The 17,567-nt window shown below is 32.0% G+C and overlaps 1 protein-coding gene across 8 annotated transcripts in view; it reads left to right on the forward strand.

The window, feature by feature from the left end:
• The window catches only part of LOC106880470 (cAMP-regulated phosphoprotein 21), a 158,759-nt gene extending 142,265 nt beyond the window's left edge, over positions 1 to 16,494 (forward strand). For 7 of the 8 annotated variants that reach the window (XM_052967005.1, XM_052967004.1, XM_052967007.1 and 4 more), the window contains 7 exons: positions 2,294 to 2,395; positions 8,860 to 8,999; positions 9,856 to 10,080; positions 10,616 to 11,633; positions 12,989 to 13,067; positions 13,590 to 13,747; positions 14,712 to 16,494. In XM_052967005.1, coding sequence (XP_052822965.1) covers positions 2,294 to 2,395; positions 8,860 to 8,999; positions 9,856 to 10,080; positions 10,616 to 11,633; positions 12,989 to 13,067; positions 13,590 to 13,747; positions 14,712 to 15,019 — 2,030 coding nt within the window. In that variant the 3' untranslated portion in view covers positions 15,020 to 16,494. The remainder of the gene's footprint in view (positions 1 to 2,293; positions 2,396 to 8,859; positions 9,000 to 9,855; positions 10,081 to 10,615; positions 11,634 to 12,988; positions 13,068 to 13,589; positions 13,748 to 14,711) is intronic. The other variant, XM_052967009.1, reaches the window with a different exon arrangement.
• Positions 16,495 to 17,567: the final 1,073 nt, after the last annotated feature.

Below are 17,567 nucleotides of genomic sequence, written 5' to 3' on the forward strand. Positions count from 1 at the left end.
TGGTGAGATCAATAATGATTAAGTTGAAGCATTTAGGAAAACATTAGACAAGAAAAGAATTTCAGAGAGATGTTCTGGCAAAAAAAAAAGATTGCGCAGGTGTGGCTGTGTGGTAAGAAGCTTGCTTCCCAACCACGTGATTCCAGGTTCAGTCCCACTGTGTGACTTCTTGGGCAAGTGTCTTCTGCTATAGCCTCAGGCCAACCAAAGCCTTATGAGTGGATTTGGTAGATGGAAACTGAAAGAAGCCCGTCATATATATGTTTGTGTGTTTGTGTTTGTCCTCCCCACCATCACTTGACAACTGATGTTGGTGTGTTTATGTCCCCATAACTTAGCAGTTTGGCAAAAGAGACCAATAGAATAAGTACTAGGCTTACAAAGAATAAGTCCTGGGGTTGATTTGTTCAACTAAAGGTAGTACTCCAGAATGGCCACAGTCAAATGACTGAAACAAGTAAAAGAGTTTTTATCATGGGGTTGGTTGACTGAAAGATACAATTGGAATAACTATGGAAGGAGAGTTGGACTATGGTCAAGATGGTGTGCTGATTGCTAAATCAGTGGAACAGATGGAGGTAAGGGTTTTGTAAGCTAGTTGTTGTGTAATGGTAAGTCTTTATTAGTCAGTGAGATGGTTAATTTGGGTATATTTGTGTGTAGAAGATCAATACTATGCCAGACATTTGAGCAGTTCTCTACTGTTGGTCTTAATTTATAAAATGAGTTGTAACTGGATTAGGGCTGAAGTATTTTGTGACTCTGAAGTAGAAGATTAGTCTTTGTGGTGGTCTTTTTCAATGTTATGCATGTGAAGTCACTATGAGACATCAGAGATTGTGGATTCTGGCATTTGTAGCTTCAATGTAATTTAGCTGTCATTTATGCATAGATAAATATGGGACAAGTTTTTTTTTTTTTTAGATATTTGCATAGCTCACATGCCTGGTGAAAATTAGGTTGTCATCTCCATTATATATATATATATATATATATATATATGATATATCATCATCTTCCTATGTCCATCTTCTATGCTGGTTGAACAGTTTAATAGGATCTGACAAGTCAGATGACTCCAATGACTGCTTTGGCATGGTTTCTATGGCAGGATGCCTTTCCTAATACCAACAATAGACACATGTACACATGATAGGATTTTTATTACTATTATTTTTCTAAATTCGCTGTTTGTTTTTTGGCAGGGGGATTGCGGCCCATTTTTTTTTTTTTTTTTAAGTTTTCTGTGTTTTTTCACAAAATATCTCAATATTTTCATGCAGCCATCATATAAACATTTTGCAAATATAAGTACCTTCTGAAGCCCTAAGGTTCTCTACTAAAGGGCCTGTGCTAAGCTCAGGTTTTGTGAGATGAAGCAAGTGAGAGATATTTTCGCAACCACAAAAATGGGCTGCAAATCAGTTTTCTCACAACTATGATATCTGCTAGATTGTAGAATACAACAAGTATTCTGCCCCAGAAATGTTAATAAAATATAATAGAAAACTGCAGCAAGCACAAATGTACAGATGATGATGATGATTGCCTCATCTTGTCAGATGATAGCTGTCTCACATTCATATGATAGTGAGACATCTGTACATCAATTGGATTTGAGTGATAAAAGCTTGTACAACACTTTTACCACTCTCTCGGTCACCATAGTAGGTCCCAGTGACAAGTATTGCAAAATGACTGGTACTATTTTGACTGCAAGTTTTATGTAAGAGTATCTTTCTCCTAGAAGAACTGCTTTCCCTGTAGCTTTGTCAAAAATAATGGGAGCCTCCTCTAACCCTCGGAAATCTATTTAACTCAGAGATGGGACCTGGACAGACACTACCATTCCAGATCAGAAGGGGCCTGAGAGAAATTGTAATTAAGGGGTGACTCCATGCTCCCCACAACTCCAGAACTCCTAAACTGGAGTCTCACCTCCAGACGCAATTTAATACCCTACCCACAATATACATAATTTTTTTTTCCTTTTTCTTAAAAATTACATTTCAAATTCGTTATATATAATTTTATTTTATATTCTGTTCCCAAAGCAATTATTTTCTTTTGCTTTACATTATCATAGTCATAAAAATTTCACTTTTATTTCATTCAATTTTTCTTTAATAAACTGTAATATTTTGTTTGGTTTTATATTTCACTTTTATGATTTTATTTAAATAGCTATAACATCTTTTATTTTATCTCAGTTATTAAATGTTTTCTATCTAAAATTAGGTTTAGTTTTTCTCTCTTTTGATTAGTGAAGTTGGTTATCTTATTCCGTTATCAGGTGTGTCATCACCAGTGCAACAAAATAAGCCCCAGTACTTTTTGGTGGTGTCTGGTTATGAATCCATTCCAGCAGGAAGCATGATAATAAATCCTCGGACAGGTACACAGCAGCTGCTTAAACAATATTCCTGCCGTTACTTCCTTACATTGCTGTGTGTGTGTGCATGACAGTTTCATTCCAATATTACAATTTGTTAAAATAATTCTGCTCTTAATTAGTTTCCTCTGATTCTTACCACTTAATGTACTACTAAACCAAGTTTAATGCATGGTTTTTGGCTTTATTTTTCTTAAACTTTTGAAATCAATTGTATAACAAATCACTGAGGGAGTTTGAAGTTTTAATAGACTTTCATGAAACCTTTTGTTTTCTTTTTCTCTCTCTCATCTCTTTTATCTTCATTCCTGATTCTCTGACAGTTAAATTCTGTTCTCCTGTATTATTTCTCATTGAAATTTGGTTTATGGCTGTGACTGCCATAGTGTTACTAATAGTTATATGAAGGGTTTACTGACATGTTTTTTTATTTTTTTATAATGTAAGGAATTGCATGAAATTCAAGTCCAAAGACTAACAGAATTATTCATGAATGATATGCCCTGTTATTTTAAGAACCCTATTGTAAAACAGTTATCATAGTTTGTTTTAATGATTAAAAGAAACTGCTCTTGTTGCTAATGCATAAAATCAAATGAATTTAAGATTTATTGATAAATATTGTCTTTGTGTATCTATTGCTGTGAAATATAAACAGTGGAAACATGGAAAGACTGGATAGGAAGGAAATAAATAAGACCAATTGAATATATGACATTCTTTTTAAAAAAATGCAAAGAAATAGTAAATTACTTTGCCTTCCTTTCAATTTATCAGAGACCTTTGAAAATAATTAATGTTCAGACATAAGAATAGTGTTTAAAGATTAGATATCTTTGTGTTGTTTTTAAAGATGAAATTATTTAGGAAACTTTCTCTTAACATGTGTTGCTGTTATGGGTTCAACAGTTTGCATTAGAACATGTTTGTAAAGCTAATATTTGGATATGTGTATAAAAATGTTAAATGTCATAAAATGTGATTTTGATAGGATTTGATGCAATAACATTTAAATTTGTAATCAGATGATTTCTCCTTTCAGTTTGCTTATTGAGTGTTTAAAATATGATTCCTTTTCTTCTCAATTATCATTTTAGCAATATAGTTTCTCACACAAATACAACAGGTTTCAGTAATTTTATTAAGATTATCTTGGAACTCATTTCCCTTACACTTAATTTTACCATTAAATATCGATTAATATTATTTCATATATTCCATAATGCTTATTCATTAATGACTTTATATAATCACTTTGTTTTCTTAATTTCATTATGGGGTGCATTTTAGAGTAGATTATATATTAGATTGAGATTGTTTTTTTTTTCTTTGTTTTATATTGTTTTTTTTTTTTGTCTTTTTCTTGAATTTTCTGAAAATAAATATTATGAACTATTTTCTAAAAGCATGCATTTTTTAAAGATCATATTATAGGATTTTCTGTAAAGATTCAGATCCACCATATAATGAGTAGAAATTCATGTAGCATATACAATATTTTGATGATTGTAATAATTAGCATTGTTTGTAGATTGAATAATTAGCATTGTTTGTAGATTGAATAAACTCTAATACTGAACTTGGATGAGAAGCCAACATCTTGAAAAATAGGGAAAATAATAAATTGCTTTAATTCTCTTTAAATTTATCAGAGAACTTTAAAAATAATCACCATTTGATGCAGGAATAATGTTTAGAGATTAAATAAATTTGTTTTTCATTGTTTTTGAAAATGAAATGATTTGTCAAACTTCATCTTAATGGCTGCTGCCATGGGTTTAGTAGATTTCATAAGAACATCTTTCTATGCATTCTTAATCTCTTGTGTCATCTCATCTGTCAGGAGGGTACATCCTTTACAGGTTTTGATCTAATCATGTCCAACAAAGTCCTGACAATAATGGAAGTCATTATTGTGATTACAGCAAAGCATAAATTTACATACAGCAACATTTTAAATATCTTAACATTTAAACAAATGATAGAGCTTGAATGCTACCACATTTAAATGTTGTTGGTTGTTCAAACTAGAAATAGCTGCCAAATACCTCTCAAATCATATTAAAAGGAAAAAGAGAAACACATTGAATAATGAAGCTCTAATTATACTCTGTCCTAAAAAAATCCAAATAGATGGTCACAACTGAAATTTGTTTGACTGTAGGTCTATCATTTTCATTTTAATTATCTAAATTACCAAAGGCAATGGATGTTTTCTTCTTTTTTTCTTATATGTTTTTTCATATAAGTTTTCTGTCTGGTAGGAGTCAAGTTAGAACGGTGCTATACTGATGACATCTGTAAGGCAAAAATACATCTTCATAGCTATCTCTGGCATGTTAATTCATGAGAATTCTCGAATTCATCTCCCCTTCTAATTCAAAATCAGTAGCAATTATCTCTAGGTGTTTGCTTACCATCTCCTGAAGTGAAGATAATTTCAGTAAATCAAGAATTTATTTTGTGTGCTATTTAGTATACTTTCCTCAATCTTCTCTTAGTGGTTAGTTATTTTTCTTATATCATCATCCTCATTTAATGTCCCTATCCCATGCTGTTGTGGGTTGGATAGTTTGACAGGATCTGATCAACCAGAGGGCAGTCTTGGGCTCCAATGTCTGCTTTGACAAGGTTTCTACAGCTGGATGCCCTTCCTAATACCAACCACTTAACTGTACCAGGCACTTCACAAATACACACATCACAGCACCACAATAACAATTGACTTTTGAACCTCATCAAGAAAGAAAAAGTAAATTCTTTAAATATTTAAAAAAAAATTAATTGTCCATAGTGTTTCAAAACAAAAAAAGATACTGCATTTTATACGTTCTAAGAATAAACAAGAAGTTCTGTCACAAAAAGCTCTAAGTGCTATGTTTATTAAGATACTTGCTTTATTTGTTTTTCATTCATTATATCATGTTTAGTTCTCGAAGTAATGTTGAGATGAACTGCTGTAATTGTTGCTTTCTGACTTGTTTTCCTCTGAACTTAACTGACCTGTTGTGTTAATTAGGAAGTTGAAGTGGTAGAAATGAATGCCCTCTAACCATTGATCTAAATTATTGATTAACTTTATTTCATTCTGATTTATAAATGGAATTTGTTTTTAACAACCCACTTAATGTATCAATACAAATTGATGTAGGAAATGGTAAAATTATATAACGAGAAATTATTCTTTCCAGCTTAATTGTGATCAAAGTAAACCTGTTTTATTATTTTCAATGGAAAAAATATCAAAACTTAAGAAATTTTTAAGAAAAAAAGAAAAAAATCAAAAACTAATTTTCTGTAAATGACAAATCAATAAGCTGAAAATCACCTGATACATACTCAGTTAACTAATTAGTAATTCAGAAATTTGGTAATAATGAAAATTTAGAAGCTGTGTATGTGAGTCCCATTATATTTATTGTTTTCTTGAATGAGCCACATTTTTGATACCAGCTATAAGATATTCAAGGCTGTTGTATGACAATGTGAAAAGATAGCTGAGTGGTTGAAAAATTTGCTTCACAATCATGAGATCCCAATTTCTATTCCACTATGTGGTATCTTGAACAAAGTATCGTGACCCAAACCTTGTAAGTGAAATTGGGTTGACAAAAACTGTTTTAGAGTCCATTGGACAATCTGTATCAGTAATTCAAAAGGGCTGACCTGTCTCACAAACTCTACCTGAGAATTATATGGTTTCACTTGTTCAGAATACACAGCCATTTACTCACTGGTTCAATGAGTTGGTAGTTTATTTGATAGAACAAGTGAATACTCATCACCAAAGCTTTTTTTTCAACTGTGACAATAACAACACTAAAATGAAAAAAGTTTGATCAAATTCGAAAAAATGAATTTATATTAAATCTTAGACAATCTAAATTATTTTTATTAAATGAAAAACCATATTTTTGAAGATGTTAAGATAGAGAAATATATTGGTTTTGCTTCAAGGTCTTCTTGGTAGCTGCATTCTTGGAGCAATAAAAAGATCTTTTACAGTGATATGCAAAAAGAATCGTCAATACTCTTGAAATTATGGTGATACTGTGTTCAAATATAATATTATTTAGAGAGTACAGTTCATCAAGGAGTAGATTGATGTAAAAGTAGTCAAAGAAAATCCACAAAATAGAAGGCACCTTTTAGAGACTTGCTTCATGAGGCTAGATTTATAGTGCTTAGTTAGTCTTCAATGCTCCACAGGTGGAAGAGATCTATTATAGGCATATAAAATAACAGTAGGAAAAACATACCTCAAAAGGAAAATTTACTGGAAGATTAATTGTCAACAAGAGGCATTTCATATAAGTTGTTTAAGAAGTGATGTAATTAGCTACCAAGACAGCAAATCTTTTCAAACAGCCTCAATAGAAACTGAAACCATTTACTAAGGTAGCTATTCAAGATGAAGACAGCCACTCAGTACAAATATAAACTTAATGAAGAGAACTTGGAAAAGCCCATCTACTATGCAGAAAAGGCACATGATAAAAAGTCAGCATTGATATGATTTGCTAATCAGCCTATAAAGCTGTAAAGTTAAAAAATGAATTTATTTCAGCCTTCCTCTGGTTTGCTGTAGAGTAATTCTTCTGTAACAATCTGCACACAGACTAACTGCATTTATTGATAACAAATTATATAATCAATGTATTGAATTTATTGTCTAATTTAAATGCTAAATTTTGTAAGGTCAAGTTAATTCAAAATTTGATGATCTGAGAATTTGATATCCTTTCTGACAAAAAGGTTGTTTCAAAAATATAGCAGAAATGCTTCACAAGGACGAAAATTTCCCAGAGATGGTGTCTCCCACTCAGATTATTATATCTTGACTCATGCAATGGAAGCTTTTAAAAGAAGATAAATGTGTATATTCTACTAGTTCTATTGTAGGTCAGAGATAGATCCCTTGGTTAGGAAACATGCTCATACAGCCTAAACTTATACAATTTGTATATAATTTGTATATAATGCATTTAAATTAAATATTTGATGAATTTTGTATGTGAATCTGATTTAAGATTTTGACCCATGCCAGCAAGGAAGGCAGACGTTAAGCAATGATGGTGATGATTTATCCTTATTTTAAAAGCTTTGCTACTATACAGACATGCAGAGCTAAATGTTGCAGATAGCTCTTCATTTATTTTACATCTGACAATGGAGTGTACAGGGAAAATAGTTTTGTTTATATATTTTGGTGTCATCAATGACACCAAACATTTAAGACAGGTAGCTCAAATATAAATTCTATGAATATTACTACATTTAAAGCTTTCAGTATATTTATCATTATATGATATCAGTTTCACTTGTTAAAAATAATATTCACTGCTGTTGTTCTATAATAGAGGCAGAATTAATTTCAGTGGAGGCAAAATAAATTTTACTAGTTATAATGTAATGATACATTGGCCATAGTGTTTGTATCTAGACAGAGGAATCAGGGGTAAATGGGTGTAGGTGATGTTCTGTATAAATTCTTGAAGATAGTAAACTGGGTATGAGTGCCAGAGAAATGCAGTTTGGGAGAAGAGGAATGTATATATTATGTTTATCAATTCATTTTGCAAGATTCCTGATGTGAAATCATGTGTTGAAACAGATATTGTTGTATTTTGAGATGGTCTTTTTTTTGCCAAATAAACACACACACTATTTTTTTTTCTTCATCCGTTTATTACTGTTATTTCATTATTATAATGTCTATCCATTGACCAGAAATCTTCCATCACACATCTGTGACCTCTTCAGTGACACTTTTCATTTCTGTGTGTATTCTTGCTCCACTTACTCCATTTAAATGTAGTAATATTCGTAGAGAATGGAGTAAGTAGGGCAAGAACACATACAGAAATGAAGAGTGTCGCTGAAGAGGTCAAAGATGTGTGATGAAAGATTTCCAGATAATGGACAGGCATTAAAATAATAAAATAACAGTAATAAACAAGCGAAGAAAAATATATATATATATAGTGCATGTGTTTATTTGGCAAAAAAAATAATAATAAATAAAATGACCATCCTGAAATACAACAATATAAGATTTATATATTGTATTTTATGCATAGTTCAATGAGATATGGGATAGGAGGAAAAGAAGTACATGCATCAAATGGGTTTATGTGAAGTCAGTCATCATTATCATCATCATCAGTATATCATTAAATTTAGAATAAGAGGAATTGTAGATCCAAGAAAGCAAAATATTTTATCCACCTAACATATGTTAACAGAAATAATTCTTTTCAGCTGTGTTTTTTTTTAAATAACATTGTTGGAGTTATAAATATTTAATATTTATATCTTGTTGCTTTGCTTGTTATATGTTATAATTTTTTGTTGATTTTTTTTTGTTTTTTTTTTTTTGGCTTATAAACTAATCTTTTTTAAATAAAATGTTTACATTCAATAATAAGTAATAATTTTTTTCTATGTCAACCACTTTTTTTTTCCAGGTCAGGTTTATCTGAATGCAGACGGGACTATCTACAGACACAATCCCAATCAAACTCTTCCTGCATCTGTTTCTTTCAGTCCTGCTGGACCTCCTATCTTTTCTCAACACCAATTTGTCATGGATGCTCGCCAATATCCTGTAAGGTTCTTCCCAATAGGTTTTTTTAGAATCTCACACACACACACACACACACACATTCTCTCTCTCACACACACGCACACACATGCAGAAAATGTTTTAATAAACATAACTTAAACTCTGCAATTGTCATTAATATTCTTTTCCACATCTAATTATTTTTAAAATGTGTAAACTGGAATAATGGAATGAATTTATAAGAAAAATTAAGTTTTTATCCAATTACAAGTAATTTTTATTTGCCTGTCGTGGTACTTAAATGAGAATGAGATGTAAGGGGACAATGTTTTTGAGATTCCGGTTCGAATGACATGAGTGTTTTTGTTTCACTTTTGTCACGTAATACTTACATAGTGGAGGAGATATGATGTTGCTGTAGGCTGGAAGTATGCAAGAAGTTAAAATCTTTTTTGACTAAAATACAAGTAAGGCATGTGTAAAATTTGAATGAAATTGGTTGTGTAGTTCTGGACTTTTAGGGATTCACACAAACACACACACACACACAGACATACATTCTCAATTTTATATATATATATATATATATATATATAGATAGATAGATAATATACCACAAAATCACGTATCACTGAAAAAATAGTAATGCCTTCTGCTGGAAAGAAACTCATTGTAGCCAGCTGAAGTCAGAAAATTCTAAATAGGTCACTAAATAAATACATTCTAATAAAATTTATGATGCATAATTATAAATCCTAATAAAACAGGATCATTTGTATGTGCATGATCTTAATATTCACATTACAGCAATAAATGTATACTATATATGTGTATGTATGTGTGTGTGTGTAAACAGAATATATCATATTTGTTGATAATTGTTTGAATATTTGAGCAGGATTCCAATGGAATGACTGAATTATCACAACAGTTAGGATCAGTAAGTTTGAGTCAGCAACAACAACAACAGCAACAGCAACAGCAGCAACAACAGCAACAGCAACAACAGACTGATAGTCTTAATGAACTACCTGGTGCATCGAGGCAAATTTTATATGGTAATTCCACAGCTACAAACCAAGTACAAACTAGTTGTACTCAACCTACTGCTGCATATCAACAGGTAAGGTCACAGTTAATACTGCTATTTTACACAGTTGGAATACACTGTTCTTTATGTTGTGGAGCAATGGTCTAACCAAGAATTTTTTTAAAATAAGAAGAAATCTGAGAACAAGATTGGTATAGCTCTGCTAGAATTGTTTATGTATTATAGCTGTATAGTTATGAAGTTTGCTATGCATTCATGGGGCTTTGGGGTTTAGCTTTAAATTGACCAATATTTTGTGGAAAGAATATGATAGACAGAAATTGTATAGAAATTTGTTATGCATATTTGTATGTGTGTGTGTCTTTTAATAATGTATATTGGTGAAAGATGCAAGCATCAATGAAATATAACAGTACTCTTCAAATGAAGTCCTTTGCCTCATTTTAATATTGATGTCTTAGTAGTCTTATTCCAAATAATACTTGTATATCATCAGGATTTGCTTCGAAGTGGTTTGTCTGCTATCTTAAGAAGACTTGTATCCTATAAAATTAAACACAGTTTCAAAACTTTACAACTAATATTATTCTGTTTTATTTATTTACAGGGCTACCCAACTACTCATGGTGTCAGCGGACAAGCTTTCCGCTACATGCTTCCAGTTCCTCTTCTATCATCTGGCCAACAACAAGGTCAGAATCCTACTGCTGTTGCTATAGATAGCCAATCAGCAGCTGGTCAACCTGGCTCTACTAATGTAGGGCAGTATCATCAACCCTTTATTACAGGGGTGCCAAGCTACCCTTACCAGTCAGTCACATCACCACCCAATACTGAAGCTTATCCAAACTCCAATTATGCCCCACAGCCAACTGTCGGCCAAGTTGATTCTGCAATACCAGGTTATACCACTTGCCCATCTAGTTATCCATCCTATGGACAAAATAACTACACCCCTCAAACTCCACAATATTATACAATGGCTGCATCTAGCCCACAAATAGGTTATAACTTCAATAGTACTGGAACATATCGACCTACCACACCTCCTAGTCAAGCTCCTGTATCCACTTCAAATGTACCTTTGAATGTTGGACCACCAATTAGTATTGGACAACCGACTGGAAATAGTCCTACAGCTAATGCTACACAACTTCAAAGCCAATATGTTCCATATAATTATCCTCACTATGCTCCAGCCCAACCACCTCGTGCACCTAATACTCAAATAATGCAGTTTTCCACAACCCAAGTTCATCCATCAGCTCCTCAATCATACCCGGTGATGCGGCCAAATATGCAAATAAATGTGCCATTGCCACCTACAGCTGCAGCAGCACCTCCACCTCCCACTAATCAGAGCTCTGCTACAGCCCTAGCAGCTCAACCAATGCATACTACTCCAATCTGCATCAAGAATTTCACCGATCTCAGCCGACTGCAGTCAAAGGTTGCCTCAGGTAGCACCAGTTGTGGAGGGGAAGCAAATAGTAACAGTGGGCCACCCTGTGGAAATATGGACTCTGCACTGTCTGAGCATACTCATGTTTGTAATAAGGAATTTGTTAATAATACAGCTAATGTTGCTGCACCTGGTACTGGAACCATGCTAAGATCAAATACTGGTGAGTTTGTGTTTTTCATACACACACACACACACACACACACATATATATATATGTATATATATATAAATAAGCAATTTCATCCAAAATATTTTTAAAAAGATAGATTATTCTCTCTGTGATAATGACATAGACACAGGTATGTAAAAAAGGTGATATGATCTAGCAGTAGGGGTTAAAGCTGTAATAATTGAATGGTGGCTTGTGACAAGGTGTCTAGATTTTACTTTAGAATATAACTTGTTGCAAAAGTTGCATGTATATGTGTATGACATGATATACATAAAAAAAAGATGTCCTTGCTTAATACGTTATATATAAATTACATATTTGCCTTTTACTTTCTATGAATAATTTCATCTGTAAATCAAGGTAAAGTTGTTTCAGTTAGTGACATTAGTGAACAACATTTTGAACACAATAAAACAGGCCATTTCTTTGATACAGTATTTCACTGCATCTAATATCTAACTTATTCTAAGCAGATGAATGAAATATAATCATAACTAGATTCAATATGTTTCTACTAAAATTTCATAGCTTACAGGCCACACTAATTAATCATTCATGTGTGAAGTTTAGACAAGACTTTGCTTTGTATATCTCAGACACTGAAAATTTTGACTACAAATGGTCTTGTAAAAAGAGATCTTGTGAACCCATACTCTTTGAGACATGAACATGAAAATAATTATAACCAGGAATTATAAATAGATTACAACCACTGTGCTCACCACTTAATTCAGTAGATATTGATTAGCCTCAATGTAAACATTTACAGAGAAGCGGGAATAGTTGATTGACCCAACCAAACTAGTGTATGTTACCATCACCAATCTTAGTAAGATGAAAGACACAGTTGATCCAGGAATTTGAACTAAGTTCACAAAAGATACTACTAAATATTATTGTAAGGCATTCAGTCCAAGTGTTAACTTGAAATTTGTTTGTATTAAAATTTTTGTGGTAAAGTTTTTTTTTTTTAAATCTGTATATATGGAAAGAAAAAAATTCTGTTGATGATAAAAAAACAAGATACCAAATCAGTTTAGCCTATAAGGGATATATAAACTGCCCACTAACAGGATAATAAACTAAGAAAGACATTTTATGTCAAGAGAAAAATAAAAATAATATCTGAGTAAAAATTATAACAAAAAATTATAAAATTATAGCTTGAAACATTTTTCAAATAAAATTTTTTATTTTTTTCATTTCTGATTGTAAATCTCAAATTCTAACCTTTTATTGTGATCCAGAGCTCACCAAAAAACACACACATACACAAACACACCTATTCACTTTTTTTCACCCTGCAGACTTACTCATAAATTATGTTCTCTTGTAATTGACAGCGGATTCTTTGCGGTTCATTAGTCCATCAGGATTCCGCCCACAAGTTCAACCTTTACCATTGAATCATCAACGAACTCGGTATTGTTTTCCTTCTTCCACTTTGTTTGAACAATCAAGCTATTTCTTTCTTCCTTGTTAATTTAAAAATCAAATTAGATTTCTATAACAATTCAATTATTCATTTCTTCAATCTAGTTTTATAATTAAGGTCTTTTTTTTTTCATTTTGCAATATTTATGTAAAACATTCTGATAAAACATGTTATCTTTTTTACATTTATGTATTTGTTGTGCAAAATTCCTGATGTGGTCTTGTTCAAAAGATGTTTGACTAAGAACCACCATGAAATCTATAAAGATAATTATGATTAGGTTAATCCTTCTTAAAAAACAAACATTAAAGAAAGATAAATGTAGTTTAGCTAAAGAAAGTACGATACAAAGGATATGTAAATTTACCTGTTCAGTTCCTGTATGGACGAGATAACCAGAATATCATGTCATTTCCTAATATTCTTTTATGTTCTAGTATTTCTTCCAATTTTGTCTTTTTACTATTTACAGGCACTGCTATCATTGTTTTCTTGCTCTGTCATTTCAGTCCTCCAAACTGCCAGTATAACAGCAGCTTTGGAGTTGTTGGTAACACTAATAACTCTATTGGAAATAAAGTTAAAAACAAAAAATCACCACGTGGTATTAGCAAAGACTGTTGCACGGGGAACCAATCATCTACTGGTAATGACGCAGACTCAAGAGGTATGAAACGCATTTCTTTCAGCATCTAATTTATTTGAAAATTTACGTTCATTTCCATAGATAAATTGAATTAGAATATATTATTTATATTATAGAGAGATAATATGTAATTTCTTACATTTAATCATAAGGCTTTTGGAGGAAAAGAACGAGTTTGGTCTGTCAGATTAACTTACATATGTGACTGATACTTTATTGATCTTAGAAGAACAAAAAACAAAGTCATCTCTGGCAGAATTTTCACTTAGAACTTAGGTGGACAGAACTAAATACATTGAGGCATTCACTGTGACTTCCTACCTACTATTTCTGCCACTTCACAGCGTTTGATATGAAAAGCAAGTATAATAATCTGTTAATCAACTTTTGCAATCAAAAGCAGTTGTTTAGTTTGTAAGATGGTGGTTTAATGACCCAAATGTGACAATTTCAAATGTTGCCACTGGTATTATGTTGTATCCATAGACAGGCCATGCTACTCTACTTGATAAATTCATATCATTTATGGTGCACAGTTATGAAGTTATATAAATTTCGAAATTTTTTTTAAATAGACTGAATTTATTTTTCTTGATTTGACTCTGATTTTATTCCACTAGGATCAGTTTTATTTGTGTAATCCACTTGAATTTTCTAAATGAGCTTTTTTAATATCATACACATTAAAAATCATAACATTCTTCATAGTTTTTTAGTAAAATATTGAAGTGAATAAACAACCATCCTCCTACATTTCACATATAATATAGTGTAATCTTTTCAATGCAAACACCATAAAGGTATCAGCTAATCCTTACTTAGAAAAATATTTTTAATTCTTTTATTGTAATCCTGTAATCCTAGTTCATTACTATATATACAGTACATATTTAAAAAGTTTGTTAGAAATCAAATATTCCTTTTTCTTTTTTTTTTTTTTTAATTCCTAATGAATGTATCATTTCTCTTACTGTTTCTTCTACAGGGAATGTTGCAGGAAGTAATGTTTTGGAAGTATATGATCTCTGTCCAAAGCTTCGTCAAGGAGAAGTTGAAAAACTATTAAAAGATTTGACCTGTCAGGGGGTCACCCTACATTATGTCCCACATGATAGCAGTCAGCTTTCTAACACCGACACAAGCAACCTGCAAGTTTCTGATTGTAAAACTATCCTGGCAATATTCCCTAGTGCACTGTGTGCAACTCATGTACTTCAGAGCATCCCAAGTGGAAGATATAAATTAAGGTCAACAGTGTCCAGAGACTCTATTGGTCAAAAATCTGAACGATAAGAAAGAATACCACGTTTATTTTTATAGGATATCTTAATATTTTATTTAAGGAGAGAGAAAATTTTGAATGTTTTTTTTTTTTTCCATAGTTCATGCACAGACTTACTGAAATCATTCACTCAAGACCAAATCAATTACACTCTGTCTAGAAAATCATTTCTACCCTTTATCCCTCTACACTATTTTATTAAAATCTTGTTTTCAACATTTTAGTTTATTTAAAATGCAGACAGAAGATAAGAGAGAGGAAAAAAATGTATTTTCACCAATTCCAGTAAATTGATTGTTGACACCTTATTTCTCAGTTGTGATATTGTCTGTGTACATACTTTCTGTACATATCAATTTCCTGAACCTCGTAGAAAGGATACTGCTTCCAGTGTCAGTGTCAATGGCTAAGATAGCTGCACTCGGCACTGCCAGCTACTGTTGGATACTGCTAATTCTCTATAACTTCTTACTATATTTCTCATTCAGTTCTCTTCTCTGGTCTTATTGTAAGTCTCTTTCTCTCTCTCTCTCTCTCCCATTCTTTCTCTATATCTCTCTCTCTTTCCCACTACTATTATAAACTTTTCATTGATAAGAAAATATTGTTAGAAGCATCTCTTTAATCCATCCATTTATTTGTTATTGTTTTTGTTGTTGTTGTTGTTTTATGTATTTCATTCTCCTTTATTTTAGATCGTCTTTTCTAATGGCCTCCCATCTACCTCCCCTATTCCGACCCAATCATCTATCAATTCTTGAGTCATTTTCTGCTGGCAGTACAAGGCATATAGATTGTTAAATTGGTTTCAGTGATTTGAGAAGCAAAGAAACATTGCAAGATATAGGGATATGGGGGATGAAATGAGATAGAAATATACCTTTTGTTCCTAGTTGTTAAAATTTAGAGTCTAATATGTTGAAACACTGAAATTCACTCACCTGATCTTTCTGTTTATCTCTTTCCAATATGTGGTGTACTATTTATACATTCATAAGTATGCCTATGTACACACTCTATCAACTGCACACAATGATACACACATTGTTTAACCACCCACTACCCACCCACTATTAAGTTTGAATCTCATTGAGTGTGTGTGTTTGTGTGTGAATATGTGTATTGTATGTGCAAAAAAAAAAAAAGATGTACAACTAGTTGGTAAAACTCAAACTAACTGCTGGGAACTAACCAACATAACCACTAGTAATGCTCTGCTCTGCTGGTCAACAAACTAGTCATATATAAAATGACTACTCTATCCCATTCCCTAATTTCAAATCACAGTTGTTAAGAGAGAGACTTTTTACTGACTTTCTGCAGATGTTGTTTTCCAATCCCCATCCTTAGCACTCACAATCCTCCCTAATTACCCATGAGTCTCTCTATTTAGGTTTAGAAGGCAGAAGAACCCTCCTCCCAAAAGCCTTACACACATTCATTGTGTTGAAATGTTGTCATTAAAATCTGTAAAATAATCTCAAAACTGATTTGCTGTTTTTTTTTCCACTGTAATCATTTAAATTTATACAAAATGTGGCTCAGGTCTCATTCATAGGTTTGTTGTCCATTTTTCTAACTCACTCTTTACAAGGTTACAATATTTAATATTTGTTTGTATTACAAAACATTAGGCTTTAATTTATTAAATAACATTTATGTGTACATGCATGTGTGTGCTTGTGTGCATGCATGTGCACGTGTGTGTGCATGTGGTTTAACTGTAAAGTTACATAAATGGCTCAGTGGCTGATGGTTTTACGCATTGCACCTAATTTTAGAAGTGAAATGTTAAAAATACTTCGCCTTTTAGTCGCTTACGTAACCAAATAAAAAAAGATAAATACTCTGATGTATTGAGTTCTGTTTCTGCTTTGTGTGTGTGTGTGTAGATGTCTATATATATATATATATATATATATATATATACATACATACATATAGGTATATTTTTATGTGTATATATTTATATTTGTATGTGTGTGTTTATATGTATATGATTGCTCTTGTTAATTAAGTAGCCTTATGAGAACCTCAATAACAAAACAAAATATTTAGATGTTTTCAAGTTGCTGAAGATAAACAGACTTTACTCTAGAAAATACAATTATTTTTATTGTATGAATAAGAGGTCGGGGATCTTTTATATTTATCACATTAAATTAAGTGTAATCTAATAAGATCTCATTTAATTAGATATAAGGGACAGGCATGGTTGTGTGATTAAGAAGTTTGCTTTCAAACTATATGGTTTCAGGTTCAGGCCCACTGCTCAGCGCCATGGGCGAGTGTCTTCTATTATAGTCCCAGGCTGACCAGTGCATTGTGTGTGAATTTGGTAGAAAAAAATCTATGTGGAAGCTTGTTATGTGTGTATATGTGTGATCATATACATACATACATAAATATATGTATATATATATATGTATATGTGGAGAATGGAGCAACAAATACAAGAAAAAGCAATACTCTTGGACTAGTTAGCCGCTGTTTTATTACGTGGAGGTTATGTAATGAGTCATTGTGGAGGTTGAGGTTATGTAGTGAGTCGTTGTGTTA

Source organism: Octopus bimaculoides, chromosome 4 (assembly GCF_001194135.2).
Source record: "Octopus bimaculoides isolate UCB-OBI-ISO-001 chromosome 4, ASM119413v2, whole genome shotgun sequence".
NCBI classification, from domain to species: Eukaryota; Metazoa; Mollusca; class Cephalopoda; order Octopoda; family Octopodidae; genus Octopus; species Octopus bimaculoides.